This window comes from Schistocerca serialis, chromosome 4 (assembly GCF_023864345.2).
Source record: "Schistocerca serialis cubense isolate TAMUIC-IGC-003099 chromosome 4, iqSchSeri2.2, whole genome shotgun sequence".
Taxonomy (NCBI): domain Eukaryota; kingdom Metazoa; phylum Arthropoda; class Insecta; order Orthoptera; family Acrididae; genus Schistocerca; species Schistocerca serialis.
The window spans coordinates 207,844,113-207,862,293 of NC_064641.1; the positions used below are offsets into that span (position 1 = coordinate 207,844,113).

The 18,181-nt window shown below is 40.3% G+C and overlaps 1 protein-coding gene across 2 annotated transcripts in view; it reads right to left on the reverse strand.

Annotated features, from left to right (window-relative positions):
* Positions 1-18,181, reverse strand: part of LOC126475492 (uncharacterized) — a 206,276-nt gene that overhangs the window by 78,284 nt on the left and 109,811 nt on the right. For both annotated transcript variants that reach the window (XM_050103397.1, XM_050103398.1), the window contains 3 exons: positions 11,086-11,223; positions 6,025-6,100; positions 907-1,094 (listed from right to left, as the gene is read on the reverse strand). In XM_050103397.1, coding sequence (XP_049959354.1) covers positions 907-1,094; positions 6,025-6,100; positions 11,086-11,223 — 402 coding nt within the window. The remainder of the gene's footprint in view (positions 1-906; positions 1,095-6,024; positions 6,101-11,085; positions 11,224-18,181) is intronic.

An 18,181-nucleotide genomic window follows, 5' to 3' on the forward strand; every position in this document is an offset into this window, starting at 1 on the left:
AATGGTTGTGTCATCTGCAAACAGGGTGAAGTGTGCTTCTTGGGTCACACATCATGGGAGGTCATTTACAAAGATTAAGAAAAGTAAGGGACCAAGCCCTCTGGCACTCCACATTTTAATGTATCCCAATCAGAGCTGGCAGGCACCTCTGCACAATTGTTTAATACTGACTTCTGTTTTCTGTCATCTAGATGTGACTCAAGCCACATCCCTACTTTATCTTTTAAGCCATAATGATCAGCCTTTCTTAGTAGAATATTGTGACCATGTAAAATGTTTAAGAGAAAATGAATCTCTTTTTAAAGCAAAACTAAAGGAATATTTGTTAAATATGTCTGTTTATAAATTAGAAGAGTTTTATGATGCAAAAAGGGAAATAGCATTTAGATAGAATTATCCATCTTGTTAACAAAGAAATGGGCTTGCAATTTTTCTCCAAATTAAAACATGAAGTTTTGTATTAACACTCAAAGAAATCTGCTGTTATATGTACAATATCTGTTTTTCCTCTAAACTTTGTATTAACTATATGCAGTTATGTAGAACATTTTTTATATATTTAATGAAGACTGTTTTGTATCTTTTTGTATGTTTGTTGTTTTGTATGTTTGACTCATTCCACATCTCATCTCATGTGACGCGCTCACAATACGAGATCTACGGAAAATGAAATAAATAAATAAATAAATAAATTACATGAAATACAAACATTTATGAGGTTGATGTTGAGTAATGATTAATCAATTTTTCCGAGTATTACTATTACAAGCAACTTGACATCAACCAAAATATTCTGTATTAATAAAAAGTGCAACTAAATGTGAAACCCAAATCAAAGCTTTATTATCCATTATACAGATTGTACTTATCTTTTTTATTTATTTTTCTATAATGAAAGATACTTACCTTGTTACCATTTCCACTGTTGGCCACCTGTTAAGAGCAAAGTGTTCTGCTACTAATCCAACCACTATTCCACAAATAAAGCCTTCTAGTAAGCAAATTAATAGACCAAATATTTCATTTAATATGCCCATCTTCATCAGTTCTTTGTCTTTGATTATTGTTCCAACAGTACCAGCCATTATAGGGCCCTAAGAACAATCAACAGCGATATGGGTAATTTCTGACTTACATTCAAACTCGATCCAACACATAACATTAAAATGAATGTAAAGGATTAATGTATGCCAATTTTACAATGTTTTTTGCTCCACTGTGATTGTTTTCTGTTCTCTGCAACAGATTTGTTTCTATTTTCCTGTTTCTATATAATGCACATTTTAGGCATGACCTTTCACTATTTGGTACAAAGTCTCATCGGCCCTCAAAAATAATTTCTGTTACTGGGACAGAAGGATGAATGCTGGAGTTGAAAACTAAACAGATTACCAAAAATCAATGTTTTGAGGAGCTGGTAGAAACAAAATAAAATGCTATTATTTTTAAATGAACATTGCTACTGTGTGATGTGAGTTGTTCTATTCCTCAATATGAGTTCAGATTTTTATTGTATCAAATTAACTGCATTAAAATTGCTGGAACTATTTCCTTTGACAAGATGCTGCACATACACATGTCAATTTTATACCTAGCTCATTTTGTGCACTTTCATGAGTCACGGTTTGAAACTACAATTTTGGTCATTTTGTGGTAATTGTATGTTACTAACCAGAGCAGAATACTAAACTTACTAAATGTCAACTTAATAGTCACTGAAAAACAGAATGAACTTGTGAATTCTGTTGTGTAGGCATACTCTGCAAATTGCTAACATATATCATATTTACCATATATGTACATCATATTTACCATACATTTAAAGTTCCACCTATTGCATTCATGAGTGGAGAAAAATGAATCTCCTCAAATCTCATACACTCATATGCAATCTCGGATTTGTGACACGATTAACTTTTTTAAAGTACTGGTATTTGTCATTTCAAATGTTTCAATATACTCTCCTAACCTGAGCAGATGTAAAATCTGCTTTTGAATCACCTCTGAATCAAAAGTATTTTACATGCCCAAAACCCTATTAACACTGATAAAAGCAAGCTGTTGCAGCACTAATAATTCCAGACACAAATCTAATGATACAAGAAATTTTAATTCCAAGTATTTGAGGCAAGGGATGTATGTGTGATGTCAAATTTATTAATAACCAGATTTTGGTTCATTGAAACAAACTTTTATTGTATTGGGGAGCAGCAAAAATGGCAGCTTATAGGGGGTAGGTCAGTTCTTTCACCTCTCACCCTCCTTCCATTTGTGAATGCCAATGAGAAGTCTTGGGCCTAATCTGGCTTGGACTATGTTGAAGTACAGACTGTTGCCATGGTCTCATTTCTACCACAACTGCTTTCCAGGCAGAATCATAAGAAGCAACAATATTAAACTGAAACCTATCATGAACACAATTTATGATTTTATACTACACTTCTTCAAGCAGCAGCAACTTTGCTGCTACCTAGCATTTGGTTGTGTGTTTGCTGTGTGAAAGTGTTTCTGTTTGTGCAAAAAGCAGTGTTTCTCATCATGGAGTATCGCTGTTTTTGATTACCAGTTAAGATAATTGTGTTGCATGACAGTATTATAAAAAGGATAGATCGCTACTGACTATATACTGGAGATATCAAGTCACAGTCAGGCCTAACAAAAAAAGTGCTGAACAAGTGGGCTGTGGGCTTATGGCCAAAAGGCCTTTGTCTAAATGTCTGAAGTAGGCAAAATCAATCTCAATATATCTCTCTCTCTCTCTCTCTCTCTCTCTCTCTCTCTCTCTCTCTCTCTCTCTCTCTCTCTCTCTCTCTCTCTCTCTCCCTCCCCCACCTTCTACATTTCTACATGTTTCCTGAAATCCATAAACATCCACCCATCAGCTCCCTTAGCAACACTAAGTCAGTTACCTGCAACCTACTCTCCTATATAAAAGACACCAAGCATTTCCCACTGACTCTCCACAGTTCCTGTTCCTTTACCACATGGTGCCCTGCTCATCACTATTGATGATGCCTCACTTTACACTAACATCCATAATGTCCATGGCCTTGCAGCTATTGAACACTAACTTTCCCAATGTCTCATGGATTTCAAACCTACAACCATCTTTCTGGTCATCATGGCCAACTATATCTTCAGCCACAATTATTTCATCATTGAAGACTTCACTTAGGAGCAAATCTGTGGCATAGCATTGGACACTCTGATACCACCATCATATGTCAACCTATTCATGGGTCACCTACAGGAATCCTTCCTAACCACCCAGAATCCCAAGCCCCTCACCTGATTTAGATTCATTGGTGACATGTTTGTGGACAGTGGATGAGGATATCATATCAACATTACTCCAGAACCTGAAACACTTTCTCCCCATTCACTTCATCTGGTCCTCCTCAACAACACAAGCCCCCTTCCTCCATGTTGACCTCCAACCCAAAGATGGCTACATCAGAACCTCCATCTATATTGAACCAATCAATCAATCACCAGAAATACCTACACTTCAACAGCAACCACCAATTCCATACCAAGAAGTCCCTTCCATACAGACTGGCTCCCCCGTGGCCATCGGATCTGCAGTGATGAGTAGTCCCTCTCCAGATATATTGATGGTCTCACCGAGTCCTTCACAGACCGTAATTACCCTTCTGAACTTTTACAGGAACTGATTTCCCACGCCTTATCTCTCCAGTCACCCACCACCTCTCAGAGACCCACACTGCAGAGGACCACTCCCCTTGTGACTCAGTACCAACCAGGACTGTAGCAAGTGAATCACATTCTCCACTCATCATGCCCTGAAATAAAGAATATCTTACCCTTTTACCTTCCCACCCCTACCATAGTGGTATTCTGCTGTCCACTGCACCTACACAATCTATCCATGCTCATAACCCCTTGCCTCATGGCTCATGTCCTTTTAATAGACCTAGATACAAGACCTGTCCTCTCCAACACCCTTGCTTGCCACTCCCACCCTCTACCCCCACCCCCATCTACTCCAGTACAGTCACAAGCATCATCTCTCCCATCAAAGGCAGGACTACCTGTGAAAGTAGTCATATGGTCTACAAGCTAAGCTGCAACCAATGTGCTGCATTCTGGATGGGCATGACAACCAACAAGCTGTCTGTCCACACGAATGGCCACTGACAAACTGTGGCCAAGAAATGCCTGGACCACCCAATTGTTGAGCAACACTCCCAAACACAATGTTCTTCACTTCACTGACTGCTTCACAGCCTGTGCCATTTGGATTCTTCCTACCAACACCAGATTTTCCAAAGTGCACTAGTGGGAGCTCTCCCTGTAATATCTCTTCATGTTCCCATAAACCCCCTGGACACAACCTTTGTGAAGTCATGGTCGTTCACCCACCTATCCCTTTCACTGCTCCCACTCCTCACTACACAGCCTTGTTTTCCACCAAGGGACATACAATCTTTTTATTTGTCTCCTTTTCTGTTCCCTTCCCCGACCTTGCCATCCCCTCCCTCCCAAATAATCTCCTATTGCACCTAGCGGCCCTACCCTGTCCCCACCACATCCATGTATGCTCCCACAAATAGTGCTTTATTGTCTCCCACTCCTACTCTACTATCCCTCCTCTTCTGTGCCCCAGCCTCCTCCTTACCCCCATGACCCAAATTGCTTCTCCCAACCTGTGCACTGCAGTTGCTCACTCTCTCTCTCTCTCTCTCTCTCTCTCTCTCTCTCTCTCTGTCTGTCTGTCTGTCTGTCTGTCTGTCTGTCTGTGTGTGTGTGTGTGTGTGTGTGTGTGTGTGTGTGTGTGTGTGTGTGTGTGTGTCTCCACTGTGCAGTGAGTAGCTTTTCTCAAGAGACATAGAATCAAAGTAAGTGGTATATGAATTCATTTCAAACCTTAAAGACAAAGCCAGGATAGCGAAAATCTTATTGTCACCACATATTGCAACAGGAAAGGCATGCGGTGTTTCATTACAAAACATACAGATAGCATTAACTAAACAAACACTGCTTTTAGCCTTGTTTCACAATTTATTATTAATGTTAGTATACAACCTAGGATTCAGGGTTTAAGCCCATTTTCAAGTACACTACTGATTTAATTTACAATGTTTCACCAAGAACACACAGTTGATTCAATTAAAATGATACAGATAGTATTTTTGGAAGTATAGTCAATGGAAACATGTGGTCAAGAAATAACTTTTCAGTCCCTGGAATACTTCCAGAAAGACATTTTTTATCATACTGTATTCTTATTTTATTATCATAGAGATTATCCTATAAGGAGAATTGCGGCAAATGTGTTACACTACAAAACTGCTTTCATAGGTGATCACCATCAGAGTGAATGAATTCCCAAATCTTTGGTATTCAGGTACAGAACATGCAATGATGGTCAACAGATTCTTATGGAGACATCAAATATTGAAACATCTTGAGGAACTTTTCTGAGAAAAAGCCACATCAGAAAATAAAACCATTGTAGCCCTCTTACTTATCTTAATGAAACATGCCTAAATCAGAATCACCCCAAAAAGCACATTTGGCAGGATTCAAATGGTAATGGCAGTTGTTCAGTACCAAATGGCAAAGAGAAGACATTATTCACTGTCTGTCATACAGGAGCATCTGAATCTGGTTTTATCGAAAGTGCAAAGCTAATATTTACAACCTGTAAACACAGTAATATCATGAAGAGACCAATAATGATGCAAATAAATGCTGTTTCTTTAGTTTATATGATTTAGAAGATGTTTCTGCAGTCACAGATAATGTCAGTTATCATTAAAGAAGAATGAGAAAAAGTTCCTAAGTTAAATACAGAAAGAGTAAGAACTTGCACAGTGTCTAGAAGAGAAAAATGCAGGATAGACCAAGTTTCATTTACATACATCATTTCCGTTACACAACCCAATTACAATATTGCACACTAGAGCAATATTTTAGAGCAGTCTGAAAGCAGAACTTTTTCTTATTACACAAACATAACTGCAATATTTTATGAAAAATACTGTAGATTACAATACTTACCATTAATGGTGATATTAGCATACTGGCTACCAGAATCCCAGTGCTATTTTCTATTAGACCAAGAGCTGCAATCAATCTATAAGAAAATTATGTTCTGAGCATTATTCTCCAATATATACATCATAAAATACATGAGCTTAATGTACAAGAACATTTAGAAGAATGGAATCCGACTTAAAAGAAAACAACTCATATTTATTACAGACAGCATCTCTAGAAGAAACTACATTTCACCGTAGCTTACCTCAGAGTGCCAACAGCTCTCCCTCTCTCCCTCTGTGTGTGTGTGTGTGTGTGTGTGTGTGTGTGTGTGTGTGTGTGTGTGTGTGTGTGTGTGTGTGTGTGTGTGTGTGAGAGAGAGAGAGAGAGAGAGAGAGAGAGAGAGAGAGAGAGAGAGAGAGAGAGAGAGATATCCAACATAATATAGGACTGATGACCAGCAACTATGTTTACTGGACCCCCCCTCCCAATCCTGTGTGCGGTCTATGCTAGATTTTTTTTTTTTTTTTTTTGGCTCACCATCAAGTCTGATGTATTGATGTTTGATCCAGTGAAACATCTAAACATCTCCCACAGATGAGACAGTTAAAATCTTACTGATGACTGCTGAAGCATTCACAACAAAGACTCAGAGTTTGAAGCACTGCTTAAAAGCAGTGGAGCTTATGTAACATTAAGTACATAAGGACTGCTAAGACTTAAACTGGAGGGTAGTGAGATTATTTTGAAGTAAATAAACTGTAACATACACACTCAGAATTACAACAATAAGCCTCTTCATGTTGCACAATGCTTCTTTTAGTATCTGCCACTGGAGTTGGTTGAGCATCATCTTAACAGTCCACTGCTGAGTAAATGATTCAATGACAAAGTGAATCACTGTTGGAACTTCTCTGTTTATTCTATTAATCCAACATGGTAAGGTTCCAGACTGACGAACATTTCTCCAGACTGTCAAATGAGTATTTTGGAAGACACTTATTTTGTGGATAAATTACATTTCCTCAAAAGTCTCTCAATGATTCTTGATCTGACATCTGTTGTTCTTACTCCATTTTATGAGGTCATTCCACTTTAGGTCACTCCAGTTGGTTACTCCTAATTATTTCATGGTAATTATTGTTTCCAGGGATTCATCACTAATAGTGTAATCCAACATTAGTGACTTTCTCTGGCTATTTATGTGCAACACATTACATTTATTTATATTCAGAGTCAACTGCCAGTCCCTGCTCCAACTGTCTATCCTCTGCAGATCTTCCGGAAATTAATTAAAGTCTTCTGTCATTGCAACTTTCCTCCACAAACAGCCTCATAAAACCTCCATTGTTATTCACTAGATCATTAATGTGAACTATAAGTAATAGCAGTTCCATAACACTCCCTTGGTGTACTCCCAAAATTACCTTTAAATTTGTCAGAAGACAACAGTGATATTGACATACAACTACGTGGATCTGTTAAACAATCTTTCTTGGAAATGGAATGACCTGCACTTTTCCCAATAGCTAGATACCCTGTATTGCTCCAGTGACCTACAATAAACTACTGCTAAAATGTGGGTATGTTATTATGGACAATCTCTGCAGAACTTTAAATGCATTTCATCTGGTCCAGTTGCCTTTCCACTGTCTGCAGTTTTAGTTAATTTTCTATTCTAGTATCACTTGTCTCAATATCTGCCATTTAGCATTCATTTGATGATTGAAAGGATGAACATATTATGACCTTCTGCAGTGAAACAATTTTGGAAGAACAAATTCAGTATTTAGACCTGCCGCCTTTCATCAACTGTTCTGGTGCCAGTGTGATTCCTGAATGACTTAATAGATGATTTCAGTCCACCTACTGGCTTTAATTAAGACCAAAACTACTTAGGATGTTCAATCAAATTGTTTGGCAACATTTTACTGTGGAATTCATTGAGTGCTACTCATGTCTCTCCTCTCACACTCATTTTTGCTTCAGTCAGCTTCTATTTATCTACCAGTCTTGTACTTTGATTAAATTGGAGATGAAGCTCTCTAAGCTTTCGTAACAACTTTCTAACATGACTACTCAACCATGGTGGCTCTGTCCCATCACTCTCAACCTTTCTTGGCACATAGATGTTGAAAACATTGTGTGATGTTTTTGGTTTTACCCATTTGTGCTCCAAACCTTTGTCCTCAGTGCTGAATATTTGATATCGACTCCGAAGATAAAATGCAATTTGTATCCTCTCATTCTTGATGACCAAAAATATTTTCCTACCTTTTTTAGCATTCCTTGTAATACTTTATGGTATCATTCTTATGATCACCAGTTCTCTCCTCAACAAAAAGTTACTCAAAAAGTTTATGTTTATTAGTTACCAGAAGATCCAAGACATTGCTCTCACACATCAGTTTTGTAACTACCTGCTTCACCCTTTCTATAGATGATGAATGGACATCTCCACCAGACTGTCAAATGAGTATTTTGGAAGTCACTTATTTTGTGGATAAATTATATTTCCTTAAAAGTCTCTCAATGATTCTTGATCTGACATCTGTTGTTCTTACTCCATTTTATGTGGTCATTTCACTTTAGGTCACTCCAGTTGGTTACTCCTAATTATTTCATGGTAATTATTGTTTCCAGGAGTTCATCACTAATAGTGTAATCCAACATTAATAATAGCATAGCCAGAAAACTTACTTGCAATATTCTGCAAGTTGAATAAGTGCTCTGGCTTTACAGCTCCTGACTCAGGTTGTCTATAAAAGCATCTGATTACCATTTTAACCAGCTTCGATGCTTACTCTTATCAAAACTATGTCACATTCTGCATCTGTAGTACTTCCTCAGATACTAGAAACTTACTTAAGGCAATGAATAAGCTCACAATTTATATTCCAGTCTGAAGTTAGGATTTCACCATTGTTCATTTATGGTTCTAGCCAGCTTTCTGTTCCTAATACCATGTGTGGTTTATTACTTTTAGTAATTGCAACTAATTCTCAGACCTTATTGTGGTTGCTCCTGCAGTTACTAATAATTCATTTACATTACCTTTTTTTGATCCGTAGGGCCAAAAAATCTCCTGAGAATAGTATGGTTTATCTGTCTTTGATTTCAGGCATGAATTTTACCATTGTGCACATAAGTTTTATTTAGATAGTAAATAATCTAAATAATTGTGCACATAAGGGTTATTTAAATTAGAGGAACCCTTGTTTAGGGTTCCTCTAATCTAAATAATACTTTTGTCCGCATCACTCTGTTATCCATGTCAGCTATTAATAGGGACCCTAAGTTCTCCATTCAATAGCAGAGGTTGAGAAATTAACGTCCAAGATCGCTACAGACCGTCTGAGTCTCTGGTATGGACTTTCAACAGGATTCCAGACTAGAGAGTGGTAATCAACTCTGTGTAGGATACTGCAAAAGGTGAACAATTCTTATACTCCACATGCAATGCTAGCTACCTATAACAACACAGCTAACTTACAAAGAAATTAAGAATAGCCTTAGAACCCAGGCAGCAAATGATGTTCATGCCAAAATGAGCAACTGTTCACAGCAAGAGGTACCAACTGTTTCCCAATAGCCACCACGAGAGGCTACTCCGCATCTTTGATGAGATGACATGACAGAAACACCAAGTACACACCGACATTCTTTCCCAACTGACTTACTATTTTGCTGTGGAGCTCCATTACCTATGTAACATTGGAGCTCCCAATGACCAACATACCTTTCCCTCTCTAACTACCTAGACTTGGCAGGAAAATAAGCCTCTGATAGCTAATCAGGCAAGGAACCCATGCTGGCTCACATATATTACCAACAATGGGCAGCATCCTGTACCTTTTGATAAGATGTAAATAGGAAGCTGTGCAACCTGTTCCCACTTTTGCCTTCCATCAGAGATGTGCAAGCTCATTGGGGTCTGTCACTAGCCCTTAAGTGAGGGCAAACTATTCAGATGATACACATTGTAAGGAACAGTGGAAATGGTGTTGCCAGGGTATTCCAACAGCACCAGAGGTGTTGTGGTTTTCACCACTGGTGCTCCATCATTCCTACATCTTAGGACAGCACCCTGAAACATGTCAACAATGGCCAACACATTTTCTAGCAGTTTCTAGACAGCAGCCAATTATTCTTGTTTCTGCACAATATCAACATAATTCCAAGCCATTTTCTACTATGTAACAACTACATAAAATGACAAATAAATTCACTAACCAATCAGGGACTAATTGTAAAAGAAGAAGCAGGCCACAAGGGGCACAAAATAAAATAAATAAAGTGACACTAGTGTTCACAGTGGAATACAACTAAACTACAAAAGTAATTTCTTTACACAAATGATCAAAAAATATACAAAAGTTTTACAACAAAATAAATAACACAACTAAACACAAACAATAAAGAGTTACTGTTCACTTCCACGCAGTAGTACACACAAAGGCTTTCAAGCAGTCATTCTTATGTTACACATGTGAATGGAATGTAAAGAACGCTTAAGAACTGCTATGAGGGGGAGCTTCTTCTGCCATGCATTTCACAGTGGTTTACAGAGTATGGATATAGATGTTCATGTAGAAGCATGTAAGAGCGCCACTAAACTAAATGATGTATACAGTATATCTACAAACTATGAGCTGCTGCTTGAACTGAAATTGCATTAATTAGGAAATGAGACAATGAGTTTTGCTACCTGGGGAGTAAAATAACATGATGGCTAAACTAGAATGAATATAAAATGCACACTAGCAATAATAAGTTCAGTGTTTCTGAAAAAAAGATCAAAATCATTAAAATTCAACACATTTCAGTGGCAAAAAGTTGTTTTTTCTGGCAGGATATATCTGGAGTGTAGCCTTGCATGAAAGTAAAATAGTTCAGACAGTAAGAGAATATATTTTAATTATATTTACATTTAAATTATTTATATTATTTTAACTATCTATAATCACTACAGACGACCACTTACAAGTAAATAAAATACCAACATATGAAGTAATTTGCCCATTTTATTGATTTCATCTTTCAGTTCTGCTTTCTTAACACTATAAGAAGAATAAAACCTACCCTGCAATTATTAACAGAACCAAAAAGTCAAATGTAAGTAAGGCATCGGATTTAACTCCCTCAACAACTTCAGCAACAGTTATCCGTGCTTTCACAGATGCCACTAAACGATTCCATGTAGAAATATCTTCTTTGCTTCTGCAACAGAAAGCACATTATATTTTAATACAACTTAAATGAGCATTCCTTAGAATCTATCGTATTATTTTAGGCCACAAAAACAACTACGAACATATGCCCCCCATCTCAGAACTGTAGAACACTTCACATTAATCCCAATTGATGGAAGAGAAAACAGCTGAAAAAACAGACATGGAGAAACATCTATAAAATACACCATAGAGAAACGAAGGTAATAAACTAAAAATTAAATGGGCTTCGCCATATTGCTACAATGGATAAAATGAAAATGTGGTTGACAAGCAATGTGTCATTTACTAAAATGGCCAATAACTCAGAAGGCAAACAAAAACGAGAATGTAAGTGGTTAAAAAAAGGGCATTCTGTCAGGAAATGGTGGACAGTCAGAGGTTGAGTGTAATGAGTTCAAACTGGTGGGGGAGCACCACTTAACAAATGGCAATGGTTAAAAAGACAGTGCCCAATACGCAACCTTGCTAAAATGATCTCCTCATGACAAGAGTGTCGGCAGCATGGATATCATCAGAGTGAATGTAAAAACTAGTGGGCTGAGGTACAGCATCAGTGGCCTCATCTCCTGTCAGACTGGTGTAACCAGGAACCCACATAACCATCACAGTGGCTCCATCAAAAGTGAGCAAGTGTCAGCTTTCCTGGAACTGTTGCACCAAGGGATGGATGCTGTACAGCACATAGAGGCTTTGAAAGGCACTAAGAGTGTCAGAGCAGGTGACACAACTGAAAAGCTTGTGTTGGTAGATGTACTGCGTGGCCTGATACAGGGTGAAGAGCTCTGCTGTAAATACTGAGTGGTGTTCCAGAAGCCCATACTGAAAAAACATCGGTGCCAATGATGAAGGCACACCCAACAATACAGTCAATCAGAGTGATCACTGAACACAAAAGTACTATCATGACGTTCTGTACGAAGAGCGTGAAACTGAAGGCAATAGAGCGAGACTGGAGTTTTGTCCTTAGGAAGTGAATGAAGGATAAGGTGAACATGGACCATCATACGAAGCCAAGGTGGTGAAGGGTTTCCACCCACTGGGAAAGTTGCAGGTAGCGTGAAGTTAAGCTGCCAGAGCAAGAGTCGAAAGTGAACTCTAGGTGGTAACAGAGAAGAGGGACATGCCCCATACTGATGATAAGCAGAATCATCAAAAGAGGAAGCATAAGATGGGTGGCCATACATGGCAGACAAATGAGGAGAAAGTCACATTGGTACCACAGCAGTAGTTCTGCAGCCTCTGCATACAGACACCCACACAGGCTAGTGTAAAAGGAACCAGTGGCCAAACGGCTGCCACAATGATGGATAGTTTTGAGACAGCATAAAAGTGATGGACATGCAGATGCACAAACCAATCACCCATAGTCTAGTTTTATAGGGACAAGCACAAACAGAGGAGGACAGTTTGATCTGCTCCTCAGGAAGTACCACTGATGACACACAGGATGTTGATGGACTGCGTACAGTGGGCTGGTGGGCTGCCAGGTAAGACAAGTGGGAGGACCAAGAAAGAGCAACACACTCAAGATTTAAAGACAATGGAAGAAACCAATTGTGCTGCCATAAATTCATATAAATAGGTTTGTCGGTGGAAAAATGAAAGCCACTGTCAATGCTCCATGAGTAAAGATGACAGAGACCTCCATGGACCTGCCTCATTGAGTGGCATCTTCAGTGACAAGTGCAATAGATGGCAAAATCATCAAGGAAAATGGAGCAGGAGATGCCCTGTGGCACACAGGCCTTTATAGGGTTAATGACACTAGCAAAGACGACAATGCCCAGGATGGAATGCTGAGGCACACTGTTTTCCTAGATAAAGGTGTCCGATAAGGCAGAACTTCATGTACCTTCAAAATTTGGTCCTTTAAAAATTCCTAGAGGAAATTGAGCATGTGGCCACAGAAGCCCCACATGTACAAAGTACAAAGGATACCAGTCCTCCAGCAGGTGTTATAGGTCTTTTCCAAATCACAAAACATAGCCACAGTCAGGGATTTCCACAGAAAACCATTCATGACACGGGTGGGCAAAGTGACGAGATGATTAACTGCAGAATAGTGTTCTCAAAATCCACACTGTACAGTGTTTAGTAAATTACCACCATACTAGCTGGGCATGAATCATATGTTCCATCATCCAGCAAACACAGCTGGTGAGAGAAATGGGGCAGTAGCTAGAAGGAAGGTGTTTTTCCTAGCCAAGCTTAGATATGGGTATGACAGCAGCTGCATGCCAGCATCTGGGAAATGTCCATTCTGCCCAGATGCAGTTGTACGTATGAAGCAGAAAGTGCTTGCATGCTAGAGAAAGATGCTGCAACATCTGAATGTGAACATTGTCTGGCCTTGGGGTGGAGGATCAGGATGAAGTGAGAGCATGATATAACTCCCTTATAGTAAAGGAGCATTGAAGCATTCTTAATTCTGAGAAGAGAGATGTCATTAGGGTCCACGATGAATCATCTGCTATTGTCAGGCTGGAAATTGGGGAATGGATCTTTGTCCCAGAGAGCCATCAGAGATTGGCCCCCATGACAGAAGAGGGAGTGAAAATGTTAAAAGAACTAGTGAATGAAATCCAGCTAGCTATTTTGCTATCCCAAAGAATGCGACAACACGGTGCACGCAACTGTTTATAATTAATCCAGTTTGCCATCATAGGATGATGGTTAAAAACACAGAGAAAATGCCTCTGTGTGCAAATTGCATTGTCCCACACCTCAGTCCACCAAGGGATTGAGACACAGCTTGCGAAAGAGGATGTGCGAAGAGTGGAGCATTCTGCGGTGGTACAGATAACTTTAAGATATTCTACTGGTCATCACAACTGGAGAAATGTTGTTTGTTGAGGGTCGCCAGGGAGGAGTAAAGCATCCAGTCAGCCTTAGTAAGCTGCCATTTGGGTGTGCACGTGGTTGGTGTAGGAGTCAGGAAATGGACAGCACACGGGAAATGGTCGCTCGAGTGTGTGTCAGAGAGAACAGACCACTTGAGATAATGGGCAAGCTGGGCAGTGTGGGAGGATATGTCCAAATGGGAATAGGTATATGTTGAGTCTGAGAGGGATGTGGGTGCTCTTGTGTTAAGGCAGAAGAAGTTAAGTTGATTGAGAAAGTCAGCCAAGAAGGCACCTCTCGGACAGGTTCTGGGAGAACCCCAAAGGGGATGTTGCACTTTAAAGTCACCGAGCAGCAGAAAGGGGTCAGGTAGCTGTCCAATAAGCTGGATAAATTCTGCTCTGGTGATATGGAATGACTGAAGAATGTAAACGGTACAAAGATAAAAGGTCAAGTAAGGAAGGAAAAGGCGAACTGCAACAAGTTTATGGCAGGTAGTGAGGGAGATGGGTTGACTACAAACATCATCCTGTAGCAGCAGCATGACTTGCCCATGAGATGGAATGCTGTCCTCAGAGGAGGAGGGGGGGGGGGGGGGGGGCAGGTTGAATGGGCCAGGAGATATTAGAACTCAAAGTGGTCATGAGGCCTCATGGGATGAAGTCACCTGCTATGCAACCAGCAGGCCAGATAGAATAGAAGATAGAAGGAATACTCCTGTCAAGACTTCCTATATACTTCCAGCCAATCAACATTTGAGTTCCCCCTGTCAACCAGAGAGGCTCCAAGAAGCCAAACAAAGACAAACTGTATCCTCCTTTGCCAACTTGGAGATCATCTACGATGGTGTCACCACATAATACCCTTGCCCGTCTGACCTCTGAGTTGCCAGTGTGCACCACCAACAATTTTTCCGCACTAGACTCTGCAGTATGATAGAAGGAGAATGCCAAGGCTTCTGTAGACCTCATGGAGCAGGATCCTCCTGCTTCTGTGCCCTGTAGCAGCAAGTCTTCAATGCCTGCACTTAGCAGTCACTGAAGTGACACCCCTTCATTTCTTCCTTGTCATGACTCGCCTCCAATGGAACATTCATGGTCTTTGATCCAACAAAGAGGATTTAGAGTACAGTGCAGAAAAATTGTTGGTGGTGCACACTGGCAACACGGTCAGCCTAGCAAGGGTATTATGTGGTGACACCATCAAAGAAGCTAATTGGCTGGAAGGAGATAGGAAGTCTTGACAGGAGTATTCTTTCTATTCTCTCTGGCCTGCTGGTTGCATAGCGGGTGACTTCACCCTATGAGGCAAAAGTTTTGTGGCATGTTGCACAGTTGGACAAGGAGATGAGGATGGTACAATGATGCTGATTGATTTCACAACTGCAATGCTTAATTTCAGGTTGCATGTCTGCATCGCCATGTCCTTCATGGATCAAGATGTAGCAAGGAAAGTACTGTAGGTGGCAGACAATGAGAATGCAGAGTTTCCGACTAGCCAACAACTTCTGAGCAACTGGATAAGGCACTTTTTCCATCACTCAGATCTCCTGGACAGCCTGCTTATCAAGATACAGGGGACAATTGTGGGAGGAGGCAGCATGGTCACCATTGCAGTTGATGCAACAGGGAAGAGGAGGCAGAAAATTGCCATTGTGAGCATCCATACCACAAGTTACACATTTTTCTGGGTGTCAGCAAGACTCTCGAATGTCATTATAATTACGACACTGGTAGCACTGAATCAGGTTTGGAATGTACCCCCTTACAGTAAAGGTGGCATTGTAGCACAAACAATTCTGAGAAGAGAGGGATATCACCCAAGAGTCCTCTGCTCGTTTCAGATGGAGGAAGGCAGGGTGATATTGGAAGGAGCTTGAAATCTCCAGGAAATGGTGGCCCAAGGTGTTGGAGATAGCAATAGGGTCCACAATGAATCATCTGCTACTGTCAGGCTGGAAATTGGGGAATGGATCTTTGTCCTAGAGAGCCATCAGAGGTTGACCCAAATGACAGAAGAGGGAGTGGAACTGTTAAAAGAACTAGTGAATGAAATCCAGCTAGCTTTTTTGGTATCCCAAAGAATGCGACAACACTGTGCATGCAACTGTTTATAATGAATGCAGTTTGCCATCATAGGATAGCATATCTCCGTGTGCAAATTGTGTCATGCGACACCTCAGTCCACCAAGGGATTGGGACATAGCATGCTAAAGAGAAACTGTGATAACTTAGCCTTCTTTGATCTTTGATGGTAGAATGACTCAAAAGTGAGGCAAAGAATGCATGTGCACAATAAGGATTCATCCACTTTAGTCATCACCTGATGGACTGCAATAACACCCTGATCAGAGAGGTACATTTGTATTTCTGCCACAGTCAGACCATCGAGCAGTCTAGTGTAAATACCACCACAGGAAGGATTCAGCAATCGATGGGCCTCAACACAAACAGGATAGCCATGGAGGAGTGAAGCTATAAGCAGTAGTAGTTTTTGAGAATTAGAAGTAGTCTCCAAAACCAAAGTGCCACTGCATAAACGAGAGCAGGATTTAACACCTTTCTAAGTAACAAACAGCCTGTATCAAAGGACTGACCGGTTTCAGTACTTAAACCACAAGAAACTGTGGTGCAGCTGGGAGGGCCATTGAATTGTTAGCCTCATTCCATTTACATTTAGTAGTTGTTCGACTGTGAAGATGATTGGCTCATTGTGAGAATATCCCCATAATTGCCAGCGTCTGCAATGGCATGTTCCTTCCAATTGGGGGACCCATCCAGAAGAGGACACACCCACATTAGGTGATTTTTCACACCTCAGGTCACTTTTCCCCAACACCTGACAGAGAGACCAATTGGCAATTTTTCGAAGGTGGTAGCTCAGGCAATCACTCTTCCCCGGGGTCTGGTCTGTACCAGGGGGTACATGCAAACCCTACCTGTGAACCTGGGGCTGGGAATTATGCATTACCCAGTCACCTGTTACACATCAGATGCATGGGCCAGCCTGCAGCAGCACACAGGGAGGAGGAGGAGGAGGAGGAGGAGGAGGAGGAGGAGGAGGAGGAGGAGGAAGAAGAAGAAGCAGGTCAAATGCCAAAGTGGAGGAAGGACAGGAGAAGGCAAACAAAGACATAAAAAAGGAATGAAAAATGATGGTGAGTGTGCTACAGAATACATTTCCAAAAACAGCCCAGACATTTTCAACAATGGATGGGAGAAAGAACAGCAAGAGGATAGAATTACAGCATAGAAGGGAAAAGATGCCGCAAAGGCTGGGGTCCCATAGTAGCCAAGCACAAGCCCGCCAAAGAGTGGTGAGCCCCTGAGGGAAGGTTCTTAGAATCTAGTTTAATTAGCTCTCAATTTATTGTTGTTGTAACAAATGAATAATACACAACCATAATGCATATTTTTGAAACAAACTATCAGAAAGTTTGTAGGCTTTCACAACCAAGGTCAGTTTCTGTAAAGTTTTTCAGGTTTGTTGAGTGTTGTGTGGAATTATGTACCCACATTTCAAATACTTTCGCAAGCAGGCATCATCAGATAGTGTAAAACTACTGGGGCAACCCCAACTTTAGATCTAATTACTGTCTTCACTCCTGCCCCATTATTTCCTTAAAAGAGATGCAAATTAAAGCCTCCATGTGATTGAATTTTGGGGGAGGAGAGGAAGGGAGCTGATGCTCATAAATGATTATCTTTTAAGAGCAAATATCATTGTCCCACACTGCCAAATCAGGAGGGAGGTGCTTTTGTGATTATATGTTTTTCCTCCCATGGCTAGTTGCATGTAGCTTTTGCACTTACTTCCGACTCTTCAATGGTGGTACATCACAACCATGATACTTACTTTCCTTGACCCTGTTGTATGTGAAAGGTATTTGCACTCTTTGTACCACTTTGTCTGCTGGGTACAGTTGCCAAATGGTTTGATACAGATTCAGAGAATTAGAGCAAATGAGAAAATAATTAGTGAGTTCCACCTCATCTGCTCCAGTGCCTTTAGAATTGCATAGAGCTCTACATTAAGAAATCCATACAATGAACATTGTTGCTGGATGAATAATAAACAACAACAACAACAGCAGCAGCAGCAGC